Below are 16,435 nucleotides of genomic sequence, written 5' to 3' on the forward strand. Positions count from 1 at the left end.
GTCGACCCAAACGAATACTTACGATCGCTCGCAATAATTTCTGTCTTTTTTTAAAGTTATGCGTGACTTTTAAATTATGCAAATACTTTGGATTACATTAAGAATAACTAATTTTTATATTTTTATGCAAAAAAAGGAAATTGAATTGGGAATTTGCGCCTTGAAACACACTTTCCTTACTTTATTTAAACGTGTCCATTGTCAATCGTTTTTTTCCTCAAATAGTCCCGATCATAACCTACAATTTTGTCGAAGACACCAAGTTAATCAGAAAATCCTCGATCTTCAAGTTACAGATTTTCGAATGAATTTAATTGGAGACTTGTATGAAAAAAATAATGATGTTAAATGGCTCTTTTGAGTATAACGAATCGATGTAAAAAATCATGCCAAACTGTTTTGAGCAAACCGTACTCCGAAGACATCGTCGACGCAAAGGAAAAAAATCGCCATAAAAGTTTGAAGATATCTTTAATCTTTCGCATGCTCAAAAACTGATTCCATTTAGTCGCAACAATTTGGTCAATTTGTACAATTTTGCCCCTCTCTAAACAGCGGCCGTCGTCGTCGCGGACACGACCCCACCGTTCATACTCGCCATCGCCAGCGGTGGTCAGGATTTGATGATGGTCTTGACCGCACTCGAATCTCCACTCTCCGCCGCACTCCCCCCATGGTTGTTGTGGTTGTGGTGATGGTGATCGTCCGCTCCGAGTGCGCTCCCCAGACAGTCGCTGATGTCGTCGATCCGGTTGATGTGGTGATACTTGCGCTTGTTGGACGACGGTGGCCGCTGGATGGCGGTTGGGGCGGCCGGGCTGTCCACCAGGAAGGACTGATCCAGGGGGAAGTGGAGGGCGGCTTCGGTTTCGTTGCTTTGCAGGTTGAGGATCGAGTCGATCGCGTTCTGCACCTGGCGGCTGATGTCCTCGTCGAAGTTGAGCCCGGCGGGGTTGCCGGTGCCGTCAAAGTGGTGCATCTGGTTGAGGTGGTGCTGGAGGTCGGCGGCAGCGTGATGTCTCGCCGAAGGTTGGACGGTTGCGTGGTGATGGGTGAAGGATGAAGATGAGGAGGACGAGGTCGTGGAGGCGACCGATGAGGGCGGTTCGTGTGGTCCCGTGTCCAACCCTAGAAGATCACGATCGAGATAGTTTAGCTTACCGCCGTGATGGTGGTGGTGATGGTGATGGTGGTGATCATCGTGATGATCGTGCGTATGACTAGAGTTATTGAGACCGCCACCATGCCCCGGGCCAAGCCCGATTAGATTAGTATCGTCGCAGTTGTCCTCGGTGACGGTGCCGCCGAGGACCGGCGAGTGGAAGCAAGCCTTGGAGGACGAGGAGTTTTTCTGGTGACCGTGGACTTCGTTGCCGATGCCGCACATCAGACTCAGGTTGGTGTCCAGCAGGTCCAGGTCGCCGGTCGCCGACGCAAGCAGAATGTCCCCGTTCCACGAGGTACGTTTCGGATTGTGGTTAGTTGTCGTCGTGCTACTACTGTTAGTGTTAGTGCTAGTTACGTGCCCACCACCGTTCTGGCTATCGCTAAGACTAGAGTGATTGTTGATGTTGTTGTGGTTGTTACCTTGCGGTGGCAGTTGTTGCTGATGGTTCTGGATTTGCTGAACCTGCTGATGATGCTGCTGCTGTTGCTGCGTACACTCGAGCAGCCACCGATGGTGATGGTTCTGCTGTTCCACCTCTACTCTTACCCTTTTCACAGCCGTGCTGGCGCCACGATCCTCAACGTCCTCACCCCATTCCGACGCAGACCAGTGCCGCTTCTGGCTCATCTGGCTCTGCATCAGCTCGAAGTTGGTCGTACTCTTGTGCAGGAAGCTCGCGTTGTCCAGCGCACTTTCACCACTCTGGAACAACGCCTCCAACCGGTGCTCGATCATGTCGTCCTGCTTTTCGTTGACCGGTGAGTTGTCCTCGGAACTCCGATTGTGCAACGGAGTCCCCCCGAACAACGCCTCCAACCGATTCTCCACCGACTTGTCCGACGGAACGCTCGACCCACCCGTGGCACTCCCGCCCACGCCCGAGTCCTGCTGTTGCTGCGCGTTGAAAAAGTCCGCCAACGGTGAGTCCACCTGACCCGACCGGCTGTCCTTCTCCTCCCCGGACGGGTTGAACAAATCGTCCAGCTGCTTCTCAATTATCTCCTCCTCGGGACTCTTGACACTCTTGATCGAGGTCGAAGACCCCGAAGCGGTCGCCACCGTCGTCGACGATTCCTTCCGCTCATCCAAGTAGTTCAACTCCTTCTGGATGCACATCCACTCGTCGTACGGCTCACCCTTCGACTCCTGACTCTTACCTTCCCCACCGACATGGTTGAAGTAACTCAACGACGGAGGTGGCGCCGAGGCAGCCGCAGCCTGTTGCTTCTGTCCCTGCCCCTCGCACTTCTTCATAATGAAACTCGGAGTTATCTCGCTCTCGATGTCGTCAAAGCTGTCCAGCTGCTCCTTCTTGAACAGATCCGGAGAAGGCCGAACCGACACCTTCTGCCCGCCTTGATGGTGCCGATACGCCACCAAATCTTCGGTTTTGATGTGCTCCTGCTTGATCATGGGATCAACCGCCGAAAGCGGCCGATCGCCCACAAAAACCGGCAGATCCTCCTTCTTGATCTTGCTGTCCTCGAGCAGGGCAGGATCACCTGCAGGGTTGAGCTCCGCAGGAGTTACTACGGCGGCCGATGGGTTCAGGTACTCCTGGATGTTGAGCTGCATCTGCAGGATTTCGTCCTTCACGTCCGAGATGAGCATCCGGTCGACCATCATGAGCTCGGTGGTGCGAACGTGGCGCTGAAAAAACAATGATTGAGGTTATGTTTTCAACAAGGTTGTTAATCGATAAAATTATCGTCGATAGTAATAGCGTCTAACGAGGGCGCCGACTTCAGGGTGGCCACTCAAATCCCATTTTCCAATTTCTGACTTTTTCCAGACATTTCCAGAAAGCTCAAATAATATTATTTCTTATCTAAAGAATGATTACAAACAAAAACTCTCTATAAAAAAGTCAATATCAATTACCGAAAAAAAATCAAACTTAATTTAAAAAAAATCCAACTATTTGCAATTTTTGTAAACACAGAAACTGAACAACAAATAAAAAAAAAACTTCAAAAATGGAAATTAATTATTATGATTCAGAGTAGAAACACAAACAATTATTCCTCAAAAAAAATCGAAAGTTCAACAATACTTATAACTTTCATGTTATTTTTTTAAATTGGCAATCGTATAGTTTTTGATACTTCGTTTCAACCGGAAATGGCAAAAAGTTAAAGATGTTGGTCACTTTTTCGTTTGACACTTTTTTAGTTTGTACCCCGTTGGTTGGTCAAAGTCAAACTAAAAAGTGACGAACTGTCACTTTTTACACGGTGCTCACGCACACTATAAAAACAAACGTTTGGTAGTGTGTGTGAACTCTGTGTTAAAGGGGTGTCAAACTAAAAAGAGACCCCGTTCGTTTGACAACAGTTGGTGTCAAACCATCGGGGTTTGAGTGTAACTGAATTTTAAATTTCATTCCTATTTTTCCTACTTATTTTAAGCAAAATGTTTGAAGAGACAATTTGTTTTAACAATTTTGAAATAACTTCGAATTTCTTGGATTATTTTTTTGCAATTTCAATATTTTCTTCATGCTTTCAGAACGTAAAAAAGTTTTTCAATTTTGGATTTTATACGATATTTAAGTTTTCCGAATTAGGTAATTTACCCATACTCACAAAAAAAAGTTCAAGGACAACATTTGGAAAAAAATAAATTGAAATTACCTAACGAAATCAGTTAAACAATTAAACTTAATAACAAAAAAAAACTATTGCCAAACTCAAATTGGCATCTGTTTTCAAATATTCAATCTATGTGACAAAATGAAATAGAATCATAAGCTGGGCAACTGCATCCAATATTTATTAAGATTTTGAATGTCTTTACCAGCTTTTCCAGCACTCAAATAAATTGAAATAGTGAAAGAACCTTAAATTTTAAGGGGTAACATACATGTAGAAAATCACAAAATTTTATATTACAGAATATTTATTAAATCCACTCAAAAGATGATTATTAATCACTCCTGAAAGTTTCATGAAGATATTTCATGATTAAACTGAGTAAGAGACGATTTAAGCTCAAAATTTTGCCATGCGCAAAGCGGGCAGTCAAACTTTGTTGGCGTTTTTCTCTAAACACCGAGTTGATTTACGGGTGCCATGATATCTCGAGATGGAATGAAACAAATTAGCTGAGATTTGATTTTTATTTTTTTCTTTAAAAAAAAATACAAAAATCAAAAACTAACGATTTTTTATATGAAAATCACAAACATATTTTTATCTTTTTTTTAAATTAACTTTTTGAAAATCTAGCTTCGTCATGCACACGGAATCGGTTTAACGAGTCTTCACCAAAATTTTGAGCCGATTTGGTCAAGAAAGTGTTGAGATATCGTGGCACCCGTTTTTTGAAACTGCTATCTTGAAATTGCTATATCTCGGTAATGATCCAACCAAATATCTTCAAATTTGTTTTGTTAGTAGGTAAAAATGTGTATTTTAATGCCCTGAAAAAAGAATTTAAAAAAAGGTGCAGTGTGCACTCATACTAACCTCTGACTTTTTTGTATGTATGTAACCCCTTAAGTAAGAATTGAGTAAATTTTATTTCAAAATTGTACAAAATATTACAAAATTATTCAAGAGTCAACATTAATTTTCAAACAAATATGCTTAGATTCCCGACTTTTCCCGACTTTTTGACAAAAAAAAACATAAATTCCCGACTTTTTCCCGATTTTTTGTGGATTTTGGCGAATTCCCGACTTGATTGGCCACCCTCCGACTTAGGGGGCGCACGGGACCTTAAAAAAAAATAAGAAATACTTAAATATTCATAATTTGAAATATAGGTTTCAAACGAAGCGATACTCATATTCGTAAAATTGTTAAATACTCAATTTTTCACAAAATACCGTATTTTTGTTCGAAAATAATTAAATTTTCATTATTCGTAATATGAGTTTCAAACGAAGCGAATTTTTATCGAAAATACTCAAATTTGCATAATTCGCAATATGCGCGAAGCGAAATTGAGTTTGCATTTTCTTTTTATTATTATTTTTTTTAAATACTCAAATTTTCAAAAATTTGGATTTTCACAAAAAAAAATTTAAATTACCGTATTTGTTTGCGAAAATAATCTTTTTTTTTATAATTCGCAAACGGAGCGAAATATTGTTTGCATTCTAATTTTAAAATACCATTTTTTTTAAATAATACAATCTCTTTTCAAAAATACCCCAATTATTATAATTTGCAATATGGTTATAAAACGAAGTGAAATTTTGTGTGCATTTTCACCTTACTAATGTTTTTTTTTCGTAAAATATAAAAAAAATAAAACATTCGTACTTTTTTGAAAAAATAATCAAATTTTCATAAAATACCGTAATTTTCGAAAATACTGAAATTTTTATTATTTGCAATATGTGTATCAAACGAAGCGAAATTTGCATGCTTTCACTTAAATGAAGTTTATTTTTGCCATTTTTTCTAATTTGCACATTTTAACATATTTTTAAATTTCGTATTTTGCATCAAAGCTTAATTATTTTTGAAAAACATGGTATATTGTGAAAATTCGAGTATTTTACATAAAAAATTCAAATAAAGTGAAATTTATTCTAAATTTCCCGTCGCATCAAGCCAAATAATGAAAATTGGAGCATTTTCAAAAAATACGATATTTTGTGAATATTTTAACATTTTACAAAAAAAAAAAAACTCAAACAATGTTTTCCAAATCAACTCCCCTTCCCAAGTCACTCACCATCGACTCCTGCATCAGCAGCAGCTGGTACTTGTTCAGCATGTTCTGGTAGATGACGGGAAACTCCGCCGCCATCCCCCGAAACGACCCGTCCTCGTCCTCCCGGCCCTCCTCCTCCTCCCGCTGCTCCTCGTACATGCAGTGGTACCGTATCAGCCGCTTCACGGCGTCCTGCTTGCTCGCAAACGGCGCGCTCGTGTCCGGCCGCGTACACGCGTCCTGGTCCACCGAAATCTGCCGTTCGAACCTAGGTTAGCAGAAAAAAATAAACGTTAGTTAGATTACGAAACGATCTTCCAGCGATGTCCAGCCGGGCAAAAGAAATGAATATCACACTCACAAACTTGATCGCGGCACTACGACCGGCTTGGTGCTGCCCGGGATGGTCGTGGTGACGACCGTCGGCACGACGGGTTGCGGTGGCGGAGGTGGAGGCGGCGGCAGCGGGGCTGGGACGACCGGAGTGACGATCGCAGAGGTCACTGGAACGACGGTGGGGATCAGGGCGGGGGTGGCGTTGCTGTTGATGACGATGTTCGAGCTGGTCGTGGTGGTTGTTAGGGTTGTGGCCGTACTCGCGGCCACCGTTGTGGTGATCGTCGTGTTTGGCGGGAGGATTGGGGTGAAGGTTGAACCTGGGGCGGTGGTTATGAGGGTGGTGGAGGGGAGAGTTTGGCTCATGGTAACTAGTGGCGGGGGGACGATGTTCATCGGTTGCTGGGGTTGCTGCAGCTGGATGTGGAGGAGGGTTGGCCTGGACGACGATTCCACCGGATGCGGTCGTCATCATGGAGGTTTTGACGTTCTGGAGGGCGGGTGAGCCACCGACGATCATGATGGACTGGCCGGCGGCGTTTTTGCCCTGGTGGAACACCGGCATGGAGGTTGGAACCAGCGGAGGAGGCACCGGGGTGTTGGATCGGTTGATCGTGGGTTCGATCTTGGTCACGCTCATCGATTGTTGGGTTGGGACTAGCGACGGCATGGGGATGGAGTTGGTTGGACCGCTGGTCAACGTGATGCTCTTGTTGTTCAGGATGATCTGATGGGGCGCTGGTGGCAGTTGCTGCTTGACGACGCTGGCCTTGATCTGGTTGGGTTGCGTGATCGAGACGCTGGTTTGCGGGGGAAGTGAAGTCGCTCCGATTGGAATGATGGAGGTGGCGGGTTTTTGCTGGACTCCACCCTTGGTCAGCGGTTGTTGGATCTGACCGACGCCACTGTTGGTGATCGTGATCGACATGGAAGAATTTCCACCCGAACTGCTGACGATCGTGCCGGTGTAGTTCGGTTGGGTCGGCGGAGGGGGAATGTCCTGTTTGACGACCTGGGGCGAGTTGATTTGGATGGGCGACGGAATGGTTTGCATGTTGGCACCGCCCTGGTAGATGGCCGCGTTTGCCGAGGTGGGCGTTACCGTGATCGGAGACACGATCGCTTGCTGGGGTGGCTTTGATTCGCTGCTGATCACGGCTCCGCCGGGAGTCGTTCCGGAGATGGGCGCCGGAGGTGGTGGCGGGTTGGCCGCGGCAACTGCCAGCGCGTGTCCCGAAGGGATCGTCGGAATGATCTTGCCCGTTGCGAGGATCTTTTGCTGTTCGATGAACAGTCGTTGCAACGCTTGCGTAATCTCCGGGTCGGCCATGTTCTGGATGTTGGTTAGCACGGGCAGTGGCTTGTTGAAGACCGGATTGGTTGGATCAAAGTCCGCCGGAATGGTGAGCGTGGCGAGCAGGTTCTTGTTCTGCAGCTTCGCCGACAGCTGCTGGATCTGCTGTTGAACGCTTTTGAGCAGTTGCTGCTTTTGCGGCGTCAACTGAATCGTCTGTACGCGCGGCACAACGGAGGGCGTCCCGGTCGGTGTTGGCGTTGGAGACGGAGCTGGCGCTCCCGAATTCACACTCACCAACGGGGGCATTTGGTTGAGCATCGGCTGATGCTGCTGCTGCTGCGTTTGCTGGATTTTGGAACCCTTCTTACCACTACTTAAGCTAGTACCACTTAAAACGTTATTCGGTTGAACACACACATTTACACTACCATTACCACTACTACTGTTGATGCTGCAGTTGAAGCTAAGATTACCGCCAGCGGCTGTGACGTTAGCTGTAGTCGCGTTACTCACGATTAGATTATTGCACTGGGTAGTCGTCGTAATCGGTTTGATCTTGCTCTGGATCTGCGGATGAACCTGGGCGATCGGCGGCGGTGGCGCCGCACTCGACGCCACCACAAAGTTGTTCGGGTTGACCGTACCGACAATCTTGGTGCCAATCTTAGTTCCATCCTCAGCCAGAATCGGTTGGGCGTGCTGCCCCGGCTGTAGAATCACGTTCGGCGGCAGTCCACTCCCCACCGGGTTCACCTTGACCAGACTGGCCTTGGGCGGTGGCGGTGGCTTGTCCGCCTTCTTCGAGCGACTCCGCTTGGGCTTTTCCTTGGGCACGGGCACCACGTTGTTAACCACCTTGTTCTGGATCTGCACTGGCGCGGTCATCCCCGTCGGCTTAAAGTTCTGGCTCACAATCTGGGGCGGCTGCTGCAACGGCTTCACCATTGGCTGCGGCTGCGGCGGCGGTTCACTCGTCGGCTGCACCGGCCCAATGTTGTTGAAGTGAATCTGACCCTGCAGCAGACACTGCGCCAGCTGCGCCGCGTTGATCCCCGTCGGCACGATCAACAGCCGCTCCATCGGCCCTAGCGCGGCCGTCGTCTGGCCCGGGCTCATCTGGGTGATCTGGTTGGTGAGCGTGTTCAGCGAGAAGAGCTGCGAGTTCGGGCCGACCTTGGGCAGCTCGACAAACTTGGGTGCGTTCGAGTTGATGACCACCGTTTGCTGTTGCTGCTGGGGTTGGGGTTGAAACTGGTTCGTCGTGGTCGTCGTCGTCACGGGTTGAGGCACGACAGGAGGCGGCGGAGGTGGTTGCTCCACGGGGGCAGGTTCGTGCTTGCGCACTTCCTTCAAGCTCTGAGTTACGTTCGGTAGATGCTGCGGCTGTTGGGGGGTGTGCAAAATTTGCTGCTGCTGTTGCGGGAGTTGATGGTGAATCAGCTGAGGTGGCGGCTGCTGTTGCTGATGGTGCTGAATCAGGTGTCCACCGGCGGAAGCCGTCGACGTTACGATTGTGCTGGTTTGCGTGTTGAACGACGGGACGTACTGGTGCTGGGAGCTGGTAACGATTACGTTTTTGTGCTGAATCTGGCCGCTTACGGTGGCCACGCTTTTCGGCGGTTGTTGTTGGACCACTGGAATCGGCGCCGGAGGCGGTGGAGGTTGGACCACTGGTTGTGCGGGCGGAGGTTTGGAAGGTTCGTTCACCAGACTCACGTTGCCAAGCGCGCCGGACAGGATTGCTTGCAGAATCATCTGCGACTGGTTGTCCTGGGGGCTGTTGACGTCGTGCTTCAAGATCAGGTGGCCGTTCTCCGCGAGGGACAGACTCAGCGCTCCCGTCAGCTGCGACAGGATGCTTTGGGCGGATGGGGGACCCGAAGGCTGCTGCTGAACAGGTTGAGGAGGTTGTGGAACCGGTTGGGGTTGTACTGGAGGTGCCTGAATAACTGGTTGAGGTTGTTGAATGGGTTGCTGCTGAACTGGATGCGGCTGTGGCTGATAATTCTGCTTGTTGTCCAAGATCGGGGTGATCTGAATCTGATTGTTGATCGTGCCCTTCGTTGTCTTGTTGTTGTTCACGGTCGTCCCGTCAATCTGTGAGATCTGAATGTTTCCGATCTGGGTCGGAACCGGAGCCGCCACCGGAATCGTTTCCAGCGGTTTGTCCAGCTTCTTCCCGTTCTTCTTGCCTCCACCGGACTTTTTCTTCGTGGGCGTCACAACCGGTTGCTGTGGGGGCTTGCTCGGCGATATCACCATTGAAGTGGTCACCGGCGAGGTCAGCGTTGAAGTCACCATCGGTGCCGTCGAAGTCACGAACGAGGCCATCGGCTGCGGCTGGCTCACCACAAAACTCTGACTGATCATGGGCGCTGAAGAAGATGACATCGGCGGTGCCGACGAAGCCGCCGCCTGAATCAGCTGGTTCTGAATCTCGTTGATCTGACTCTGCAGAGTCGGAGTGACCTGGGTGTTGTTCAACACGTTGTTCATCAAGCTGTTCACGCAGATCGTGTTCTGCGACAAACTACCACCGGCACTACTACTGCTCACAGTCGCGATTGTCGGCGTCGGAGCCACCGTCGCAATGCTGACCACCTTGGCCTGATCGTCGGCCGACAGGCGCGGGATTGAGATCGTGTACGGCTGGGCGGAGTTTGGATCGGCGGACGCGTCGATCGTGATCATGAACGGGGGTGGTTCCGTCGTCTTGGGCGGGACTTCGGCGGACGACGCCGCAGGCGTCGGCTGTAGTGGTTTCGGTTGCTCGGCCTCGAGCGACGGAATCGAGATCGTGTACGGGAAGTCCACGTTGGATCCGCCAGCGGCGCTGGCAGGGATCGTGATCATAATATCGGTACTGGCGGTGCTTGTTGGAGGTGGTTGGGGGAGGGGTGCCGGAGGAGGTGACATGAGCTGTTGCGGGGGTTGGGGTTGTTCCTCCGGAACGGTGAGAGGAGGTGGTTGCGGAGGTTGTGGTGCCGGCTCGTCCGTGTCCATGAAGTCGTCGTCCTCGATGCCGATGCCGGAGATCTTCATGAGGTTGGCGAGATCGAGCTTGCCCGTGGACGTGTGCGTGTTGGTGTACGTCGGGGACGTCGACGGAGACGTGATTGGCTCCGACTGGGGGGTTGGTGCCTGGCAGGTCACCGGGATCGACGGGGTTGCGATCATGGGGGCGGCCGTCGCGATCGGCGGTTGTGTCGTCTTTTTCTTTTTGCTTTTGCGCTCTTTTTTGGGCTTTTCGGGTTCGAACTTTGGCTGGGGCTGTGGCGGAGGTTGCTGGTGCTGGATCTGCACTGGTGACTGCTGAATGGAACTACTGGTAAAGAACTGTTGCTGCAACTGATGCTGCTGTTGGGGTTGTTGGCTTTGGATCTGATGGTGTTGTTGTTGTTGTTGGGGCGGTTGTTTGAGACTGTCGGCCAGGATGACCTGCTGGCCGCTGGCGGTGGTCAGGATGGGCGTTGGTTGCCGGATTGGTTCCGGCGAGAGGATCTGCTGCCCGTCGGAGATGATTTGACCTTGGGGCTGCGTTGATTGCTGCATCGGAGCGTTGACCGTGATCGTTCCACCTGCCCCGCTGGTAAATTGGATATTTTGAGCACTGACGACGATTTCTCCCGCTGACTGGGTCTGGTTGGTCTGGTTTACCGCTGGTGGTGGCGGAGACGTGAAGGTGGCCCCGCTGGCAGCTGCGGCCGCGGCCAGTTGCTGCGTGAAATTGGCACTTCCGAGTTGGTTCAGGTTAATGTTTTGGTTCTGTAAGCTGAAGCCAGCCTGCTGGAACTGCGCCGGCAACGAGGCCAGCTGTAGCTGCCCGTTCAGCCCGTTTGGCACCTGGATTTGCGTGAGGTTCCCGTTCAGCTGGAGGTTTTGGAGTTGAGCGACCCCCTGGCTGAGCAGGTGTTGATTGATTGCGATCTGCTGGGCCTGACCGCGCTGGCCTTGCAGGCCCTGGATTTGCGTCAACGGAACGCCCTGGTTCGTTTTGAGCCCGGGGATGTTCTGCTGCACCAGGTTGCCCTGGGAGGACACGATGAAGGTCGGTGCCGCGGCCAGTTGCATCGCCCCGTTGGTGCCCAGAATTCGAAGCACCTGCTGGGGTTGGGGTTGCTGCAGCTGTGGCCTCGTGTTGTGAATCACCAGGCTGGGCGTGGCGAGTTGCGGCGTCGGAGGTCGCAGTATCAGCTGGACGCCCTGCGGGGTGTTTTGCTGTACGATGACCGGCATTTGGTTGAGCAGTAAGGGTTGTGCGTTGAGGTTCCCCGTTGGCAGGATGATTGAGCCCCCATTTTGGGACGCACCTTGCGTGGCCGATCCCGTTGGGGTGGTCTGCGGTGTGGCCACCAACTGCGGCTGCTGTTGCTGCTGCGCAGAGTTGCCCTGTTGCGCGTACTGTTGACCTCCGGCCGTCGTTTGCGTGACCTGAATGTGGGCCGGCATCTGGTGATGGTTGCTCATCATGGTGGCCATCGAAGTCTTGGGCTGGGTCATGATCGTCTTCCCGCCCGCTATCGAGAAGATCGGCTGATGCTGCGGACTCTGCTGGGGTGACGGCGAAACCGACGGCGTCACCGGCTTGGGCAGGATCTGCTGCGGTCTCTGCTGGTGATGCTTTCCTCCGATGATGACGGTGGCCGCCGGCGATGGCGACGGTGAACCCGAGGACGGAGACGACGTGATGATTTGCTGGAGGAATTGCTGCTGCTGCTGTTGCTGTTGAGGATTAAAGGGTTGCGGCTGCGGAGAATGCGATATGATCGTTTGACGGTTCTGCAGCTGCTGGCCCTGAATGGTTTGCTGTTGATGCTGTTGCTGCTGCTGCTGCTGTTGCTGAATGAATTGAGAACCTTGAAATATTTGCACTATTTGATTGCCTGCGCCCATTACAGGATACTAAAAAAAGGAAGAAAAAAACAGATCGTTAGTTGGACAATCCTCAGCGCGTACGCCCCACCCCATTAACTCACTTGCTGAATGACGGGCTGCGGCGTCGGTGGCCTCAGTTGATGACCGGTCGCCACACTCGTCGGCGGCAGAGGAGCCGTTCCGGCTGGGCCCGCACTGCCAACGATGATACTACCGCCGAGTCCGCCGTGACTGCTGGTCGTGACCAGAATCGAACCGCCGCCCCCACCACCCCCGTTGGGACTCGCAATCGGACTGGGACTGGCGATGGGACTTCCCACAAAGGACACGGTTTGGGCTTGCTGCTGGTGGTGCTGCTGGATATGCTGCTGAAGTGCTTTTTTCGCCGCTTTCGGGCTACATGAGGGCGTCCCGATCGTGCTCGTTGTCCCATGTCCATGGCCTGCATGTGACTGGATCAGCTGCTGCTGCTGCAGATGAGGCTGAAACAACTGTTGCTGCTGCGGCTGGTGGATTACGGTTGCCGCACTGGACTTGCGACCTTTCTGCTGCTTCAGCGAGATGTTGTTCGAGCCGACGAGCGTGGTGTTGAACTCGTTGCCCGGGATGGTCGAGATGCTGTACGTGGCGGCACCGGCCGGGGACTGCGTCGGACTCGGCCGGTACACCACCGTGCCGGCATTCGGACTGCTGCTGTTGCTGCTGGTGATGAACTGCTGCTGCTGGCCGAACGACTGGCGCCGGTTGGCGATGCCCGATTTGCGGTCCTGGAAAAGAATTCGGAATTGTTGTGAAATCGGTGAAATCTTGATCAGAGTCTGGTATCTCAACGCTACCCCAGAAATAACTTATTGAAATGTTTGTAGGATCTAGGATTTGTTAACCACAAATTTCTTCAGGTTTGTTTTATTCATTTGTAAACAAACATTTAACCGAATTACGAGCAATCAATAATTATAAATTATTACAAAAAATGCTTAAGATTGTTAAACTCAACGTAATCACTTGCTCTAAACTAACGGAACTAACATATTTACAGTTGGTCTGCGTTGTTTGTTTGCCTGCTTGTGTTCGCAGAACGTCAGACTGCATACATTTTACTTTGTTTGGCAAACTGTCGAACACGAAAAAGTGGGAATTTGTTTGTTTGTTTGCCATAGTGTAATTCCTTCTTTTGATCAAATACATTTTGTAAACAAGAGTGTATCCCTCCGAGGCAATCTGTCAAAAAGTGCCAGTTTATTTGTTTGTTTGTTTGCGTAGACTAATGCCTTCTTAACTCTTCTCTGAGAATGCGTGAGAGTGAGTGTCGACGAGCGCCAGTAGGCCAGGCTAGAGAACCTTTAAAGAGAAAAGACATGGCACTCAAACACAACAAAACTCGCTCTCCCGTCTCTTTCGCTGCACTGAGTGACGACGCTCAGGTTCTCTAGGCCAGGCAAATCATTACATATTTTGATAGCAGCAAAGATCCTTCAACATATGCGTCATTACACTCATTTAAAATAAGATCGTTTTACTGGTTGAGAGCCAATTTTAATAGAAAAAAAACACGATCCTTCTTAGGATTAATTCTCATCTGCAGATGTCGCTATCTCAACCAATCGGGTAGAAATGGGGATTTTTACGACATAGATGTCGCTGCAATCGGGGCACTCATCTTTGACAAGTATTTCTAGGCACTCACTAAAAGTTGTCATATCTCTTACTAAAGGATCTCTAGATAGCAGTGTGAAGCGATCGTTTTAATTTCTAGATTAGAGAACCTGAGAGAGAAGCGTCGTCACTCAGTGCAGCGCTCGAATTACTTGTCAAAATTGAGTTCCTTCGTTTAAAAGCACATGAGCGGGAAAGAGACGGGAGAGCGAGTTTTGTTGTGTTTGAGTGCCATGTCTTTTCGCTTTAAGGTGAAGCCGTTGATCATTTTCGAAGAAATTTGATCATCACTATAAAATATTCTGTATTAAATTCAATTTAACGAATTTCAGCACCAAAAGGAATCAGCATGTACCGGTTGTTGCCATCTTGAAGCCACTGAAGGAATTTTTGATCTAAATCAATTGTGCTTCAAAATTTATATAATTTTATGGCACAGTCATTGACGTCCTAGTTGGCAATCATTGATTAATGACGATTTCCATAACTTTACAAGGAATGGTATAATCGTTACCAAAAGGAATCAGCATGTGTAGGGCACTATTCTAAACAACTTGTTGAAGAAATTTTGTCAAAATATTGAAAGCGAACGAAAAATCATGACAATGATGGAAGTCTTCACGCTAAAGGTTCTCTATTCTAGATGCTTACGAATCGCGGTAGTTCACGATTGGTTGCGCGCTGACAATTTAAGCGATTTGATCGGCATCGAGTGAGTGATTTCTAAAGTTTGAATGTTGATTTTTTAGCCATTTTGGATTTTTTTTTTCGTTTGAGAACTGGATATGTTTTTTTGTTAATGTCGTAGTTGTGGAACAATTAAAAAAAGTCAAACAAAATTTCAAAAATCATTTTAAGATGCATAATCAAATTTACAATGAGTTAACACATTTTTTTTTGAAATAGTGCGTCGTTTTCATGTTATAGACATGTTTTTTTAAATGTAATTCTTTAAATAAAGTCTGAGAATATGTCCTATTTATCATAGAACTGCTGGAGATTCAACTACTTAAGTTTAGTGAAAAACAGTATTTCTCAGTGTCAACTAAATAGTCCAAATTTTTTAACTCGAGATATCTCGGAAACTGATGGTTTGATTTTCAATGTTAATTTTTTTTTGTGAAATTGTATGCATTTCAATGTAGAATTTTAAAAAAATTCAAATTTCGTAAATTTTAAAAACGTGTTAAACATTTTGATTTGGTTAAAATCACTTATTTTGAACATTTTCAAATGTAAGACTTGATTAAAAAAATGTTAAATAATGTTTAGGGAAAATAGCAGAAAATTTCACATATGTTTATAAACATTGAAAATCGAGCCGTAAGTTCAAAGATATCGCGAGTTGAAAAATGTGTGCTCATTATATGGAACTGAGAAAAACTAATTATTCACAAAACATATACTTTAAAGCTGTAATTTAGCAACCAACAGTTCGATGAATAAAGTTAAACCCAGAAATTTGTAGGAAATTTACTCAGCTAATCGAAAATATTTTTTCAGGGGTGCTTTTCCCTTTAAAATGTTTTAAATGGTAAAAAAAAGCTTCAAATGATAAAATGTCAAAAAAACAAATCGGATTTTTTCCGTGTACCTTTTTCTGAAAAATCCTGAAAACCTACAACTTTGCCGAAGACACCAAATCGATCCGTAAATCCCTTCTCAAGAAACAGAATATCATTTGAGACCAGAATCTCAACATTGGTGATAAAAAGTCAAATAAAAAAATCGGATTTTTCCGTGCACCTATTTTTCTCTGAAAAGTCCAAATTGTTCAAAGTTTTCATTCAAATAAAAAAAAATATAAAGAAAAATTGATTTGTGATAACGTGGCTAAATACTCCTCTTTTGAAAAAGAGGTATCAAGCATTGAAATTTTCGAGAAGTGTTCCGTAATTCTGAGATATAGTCAAAATTTCACGTATCCAGGTTTTAAGCGAAGATGGCGTTCGAAATGGTGAACGTCCAAAATAGAGATGGGCAAAAAAAGAGCGAGCCGCTCAAAGAGCCGATGCACTGAAAAGAGCGAACGAACCGACGCTCACAAAAAAAGAACCGCGGTTCTTTTTTTAAACTCCAGTCTTTTGAAAGAACCGTTTCAAGATGGCATGATTTTTGTTATCAATATAATTTATTGAATTTCAAAAAAAATAAAATGCAGTGTTAAAATTGTTTTTGAGAATTGAAAATGCAATTTCAAATATTTCAATGCTTTAAATCCCAAAAGTAAATGATTTTCTAAACAAAATGAAAAAAAAAAACTTTTTATTATACAACTAATTGTGCATTAAATTATCACTAGATTACAAATTTGAGCATTTTGGAATAAAAATAAATCCTTTTGTCCGACTAAACTTTAATCGTTTTTAGACTTTATCGATTAAATCAGAATGTAGAAAGAGTTCACAGAATATTTTCTCCAAATAAAATTTCAGCAT

At 47.1% G+C, this 16,435-nt stretch overlaps 1 protein-coding gene across 1 annotated transcript in view; it reads right to left on the minus strand.

Annotated features, from left to right (window-relative positions):
- Window positions 1-452: 452 nt before the first annotated feature.
- The window catches only part of LOC6036488 (mucin-2), a 53,468-nt gene continuing 37,485 nt past the window's right edge, over window positions 453-16,435 (minus strand). Inside the window, 6 exon segments of the mRNA XM_038249784.1 lie at window positions 453-1,128; window positions 1,588-2,818; window positions 5,855-6,101; window positions 6,195-6,599; window positions 6,601-12,368; window positions 12,443-13,108. Of these exon segments, the coding sequence (XP_038105712.1) occupies window positions 614-1,128; window positions 1,588-2,818; window positions 5,855-6,101; window positions 6,195-6,599; window positions 6,601-12,368; window positions 12,443-13,108 (8,832 nt within the window). The 3' untranslated portion in view covers window positions 453-613.

This window comes from Culex quinquefasciatus, chromosome 1 (assembly GCF_015732765.1).
Source record: "Culex quinquefasciatus strain JHB chromosome 1, VPISU_Cqui_1.0_pri_paternal, whole genome shotgun sequence".
Lineage (NCBI taxonomy): Eukaryota > Metazoa > Arthropoda > Insecta > Diptera > Culicidae > Culex > Culex quinquefasciatus.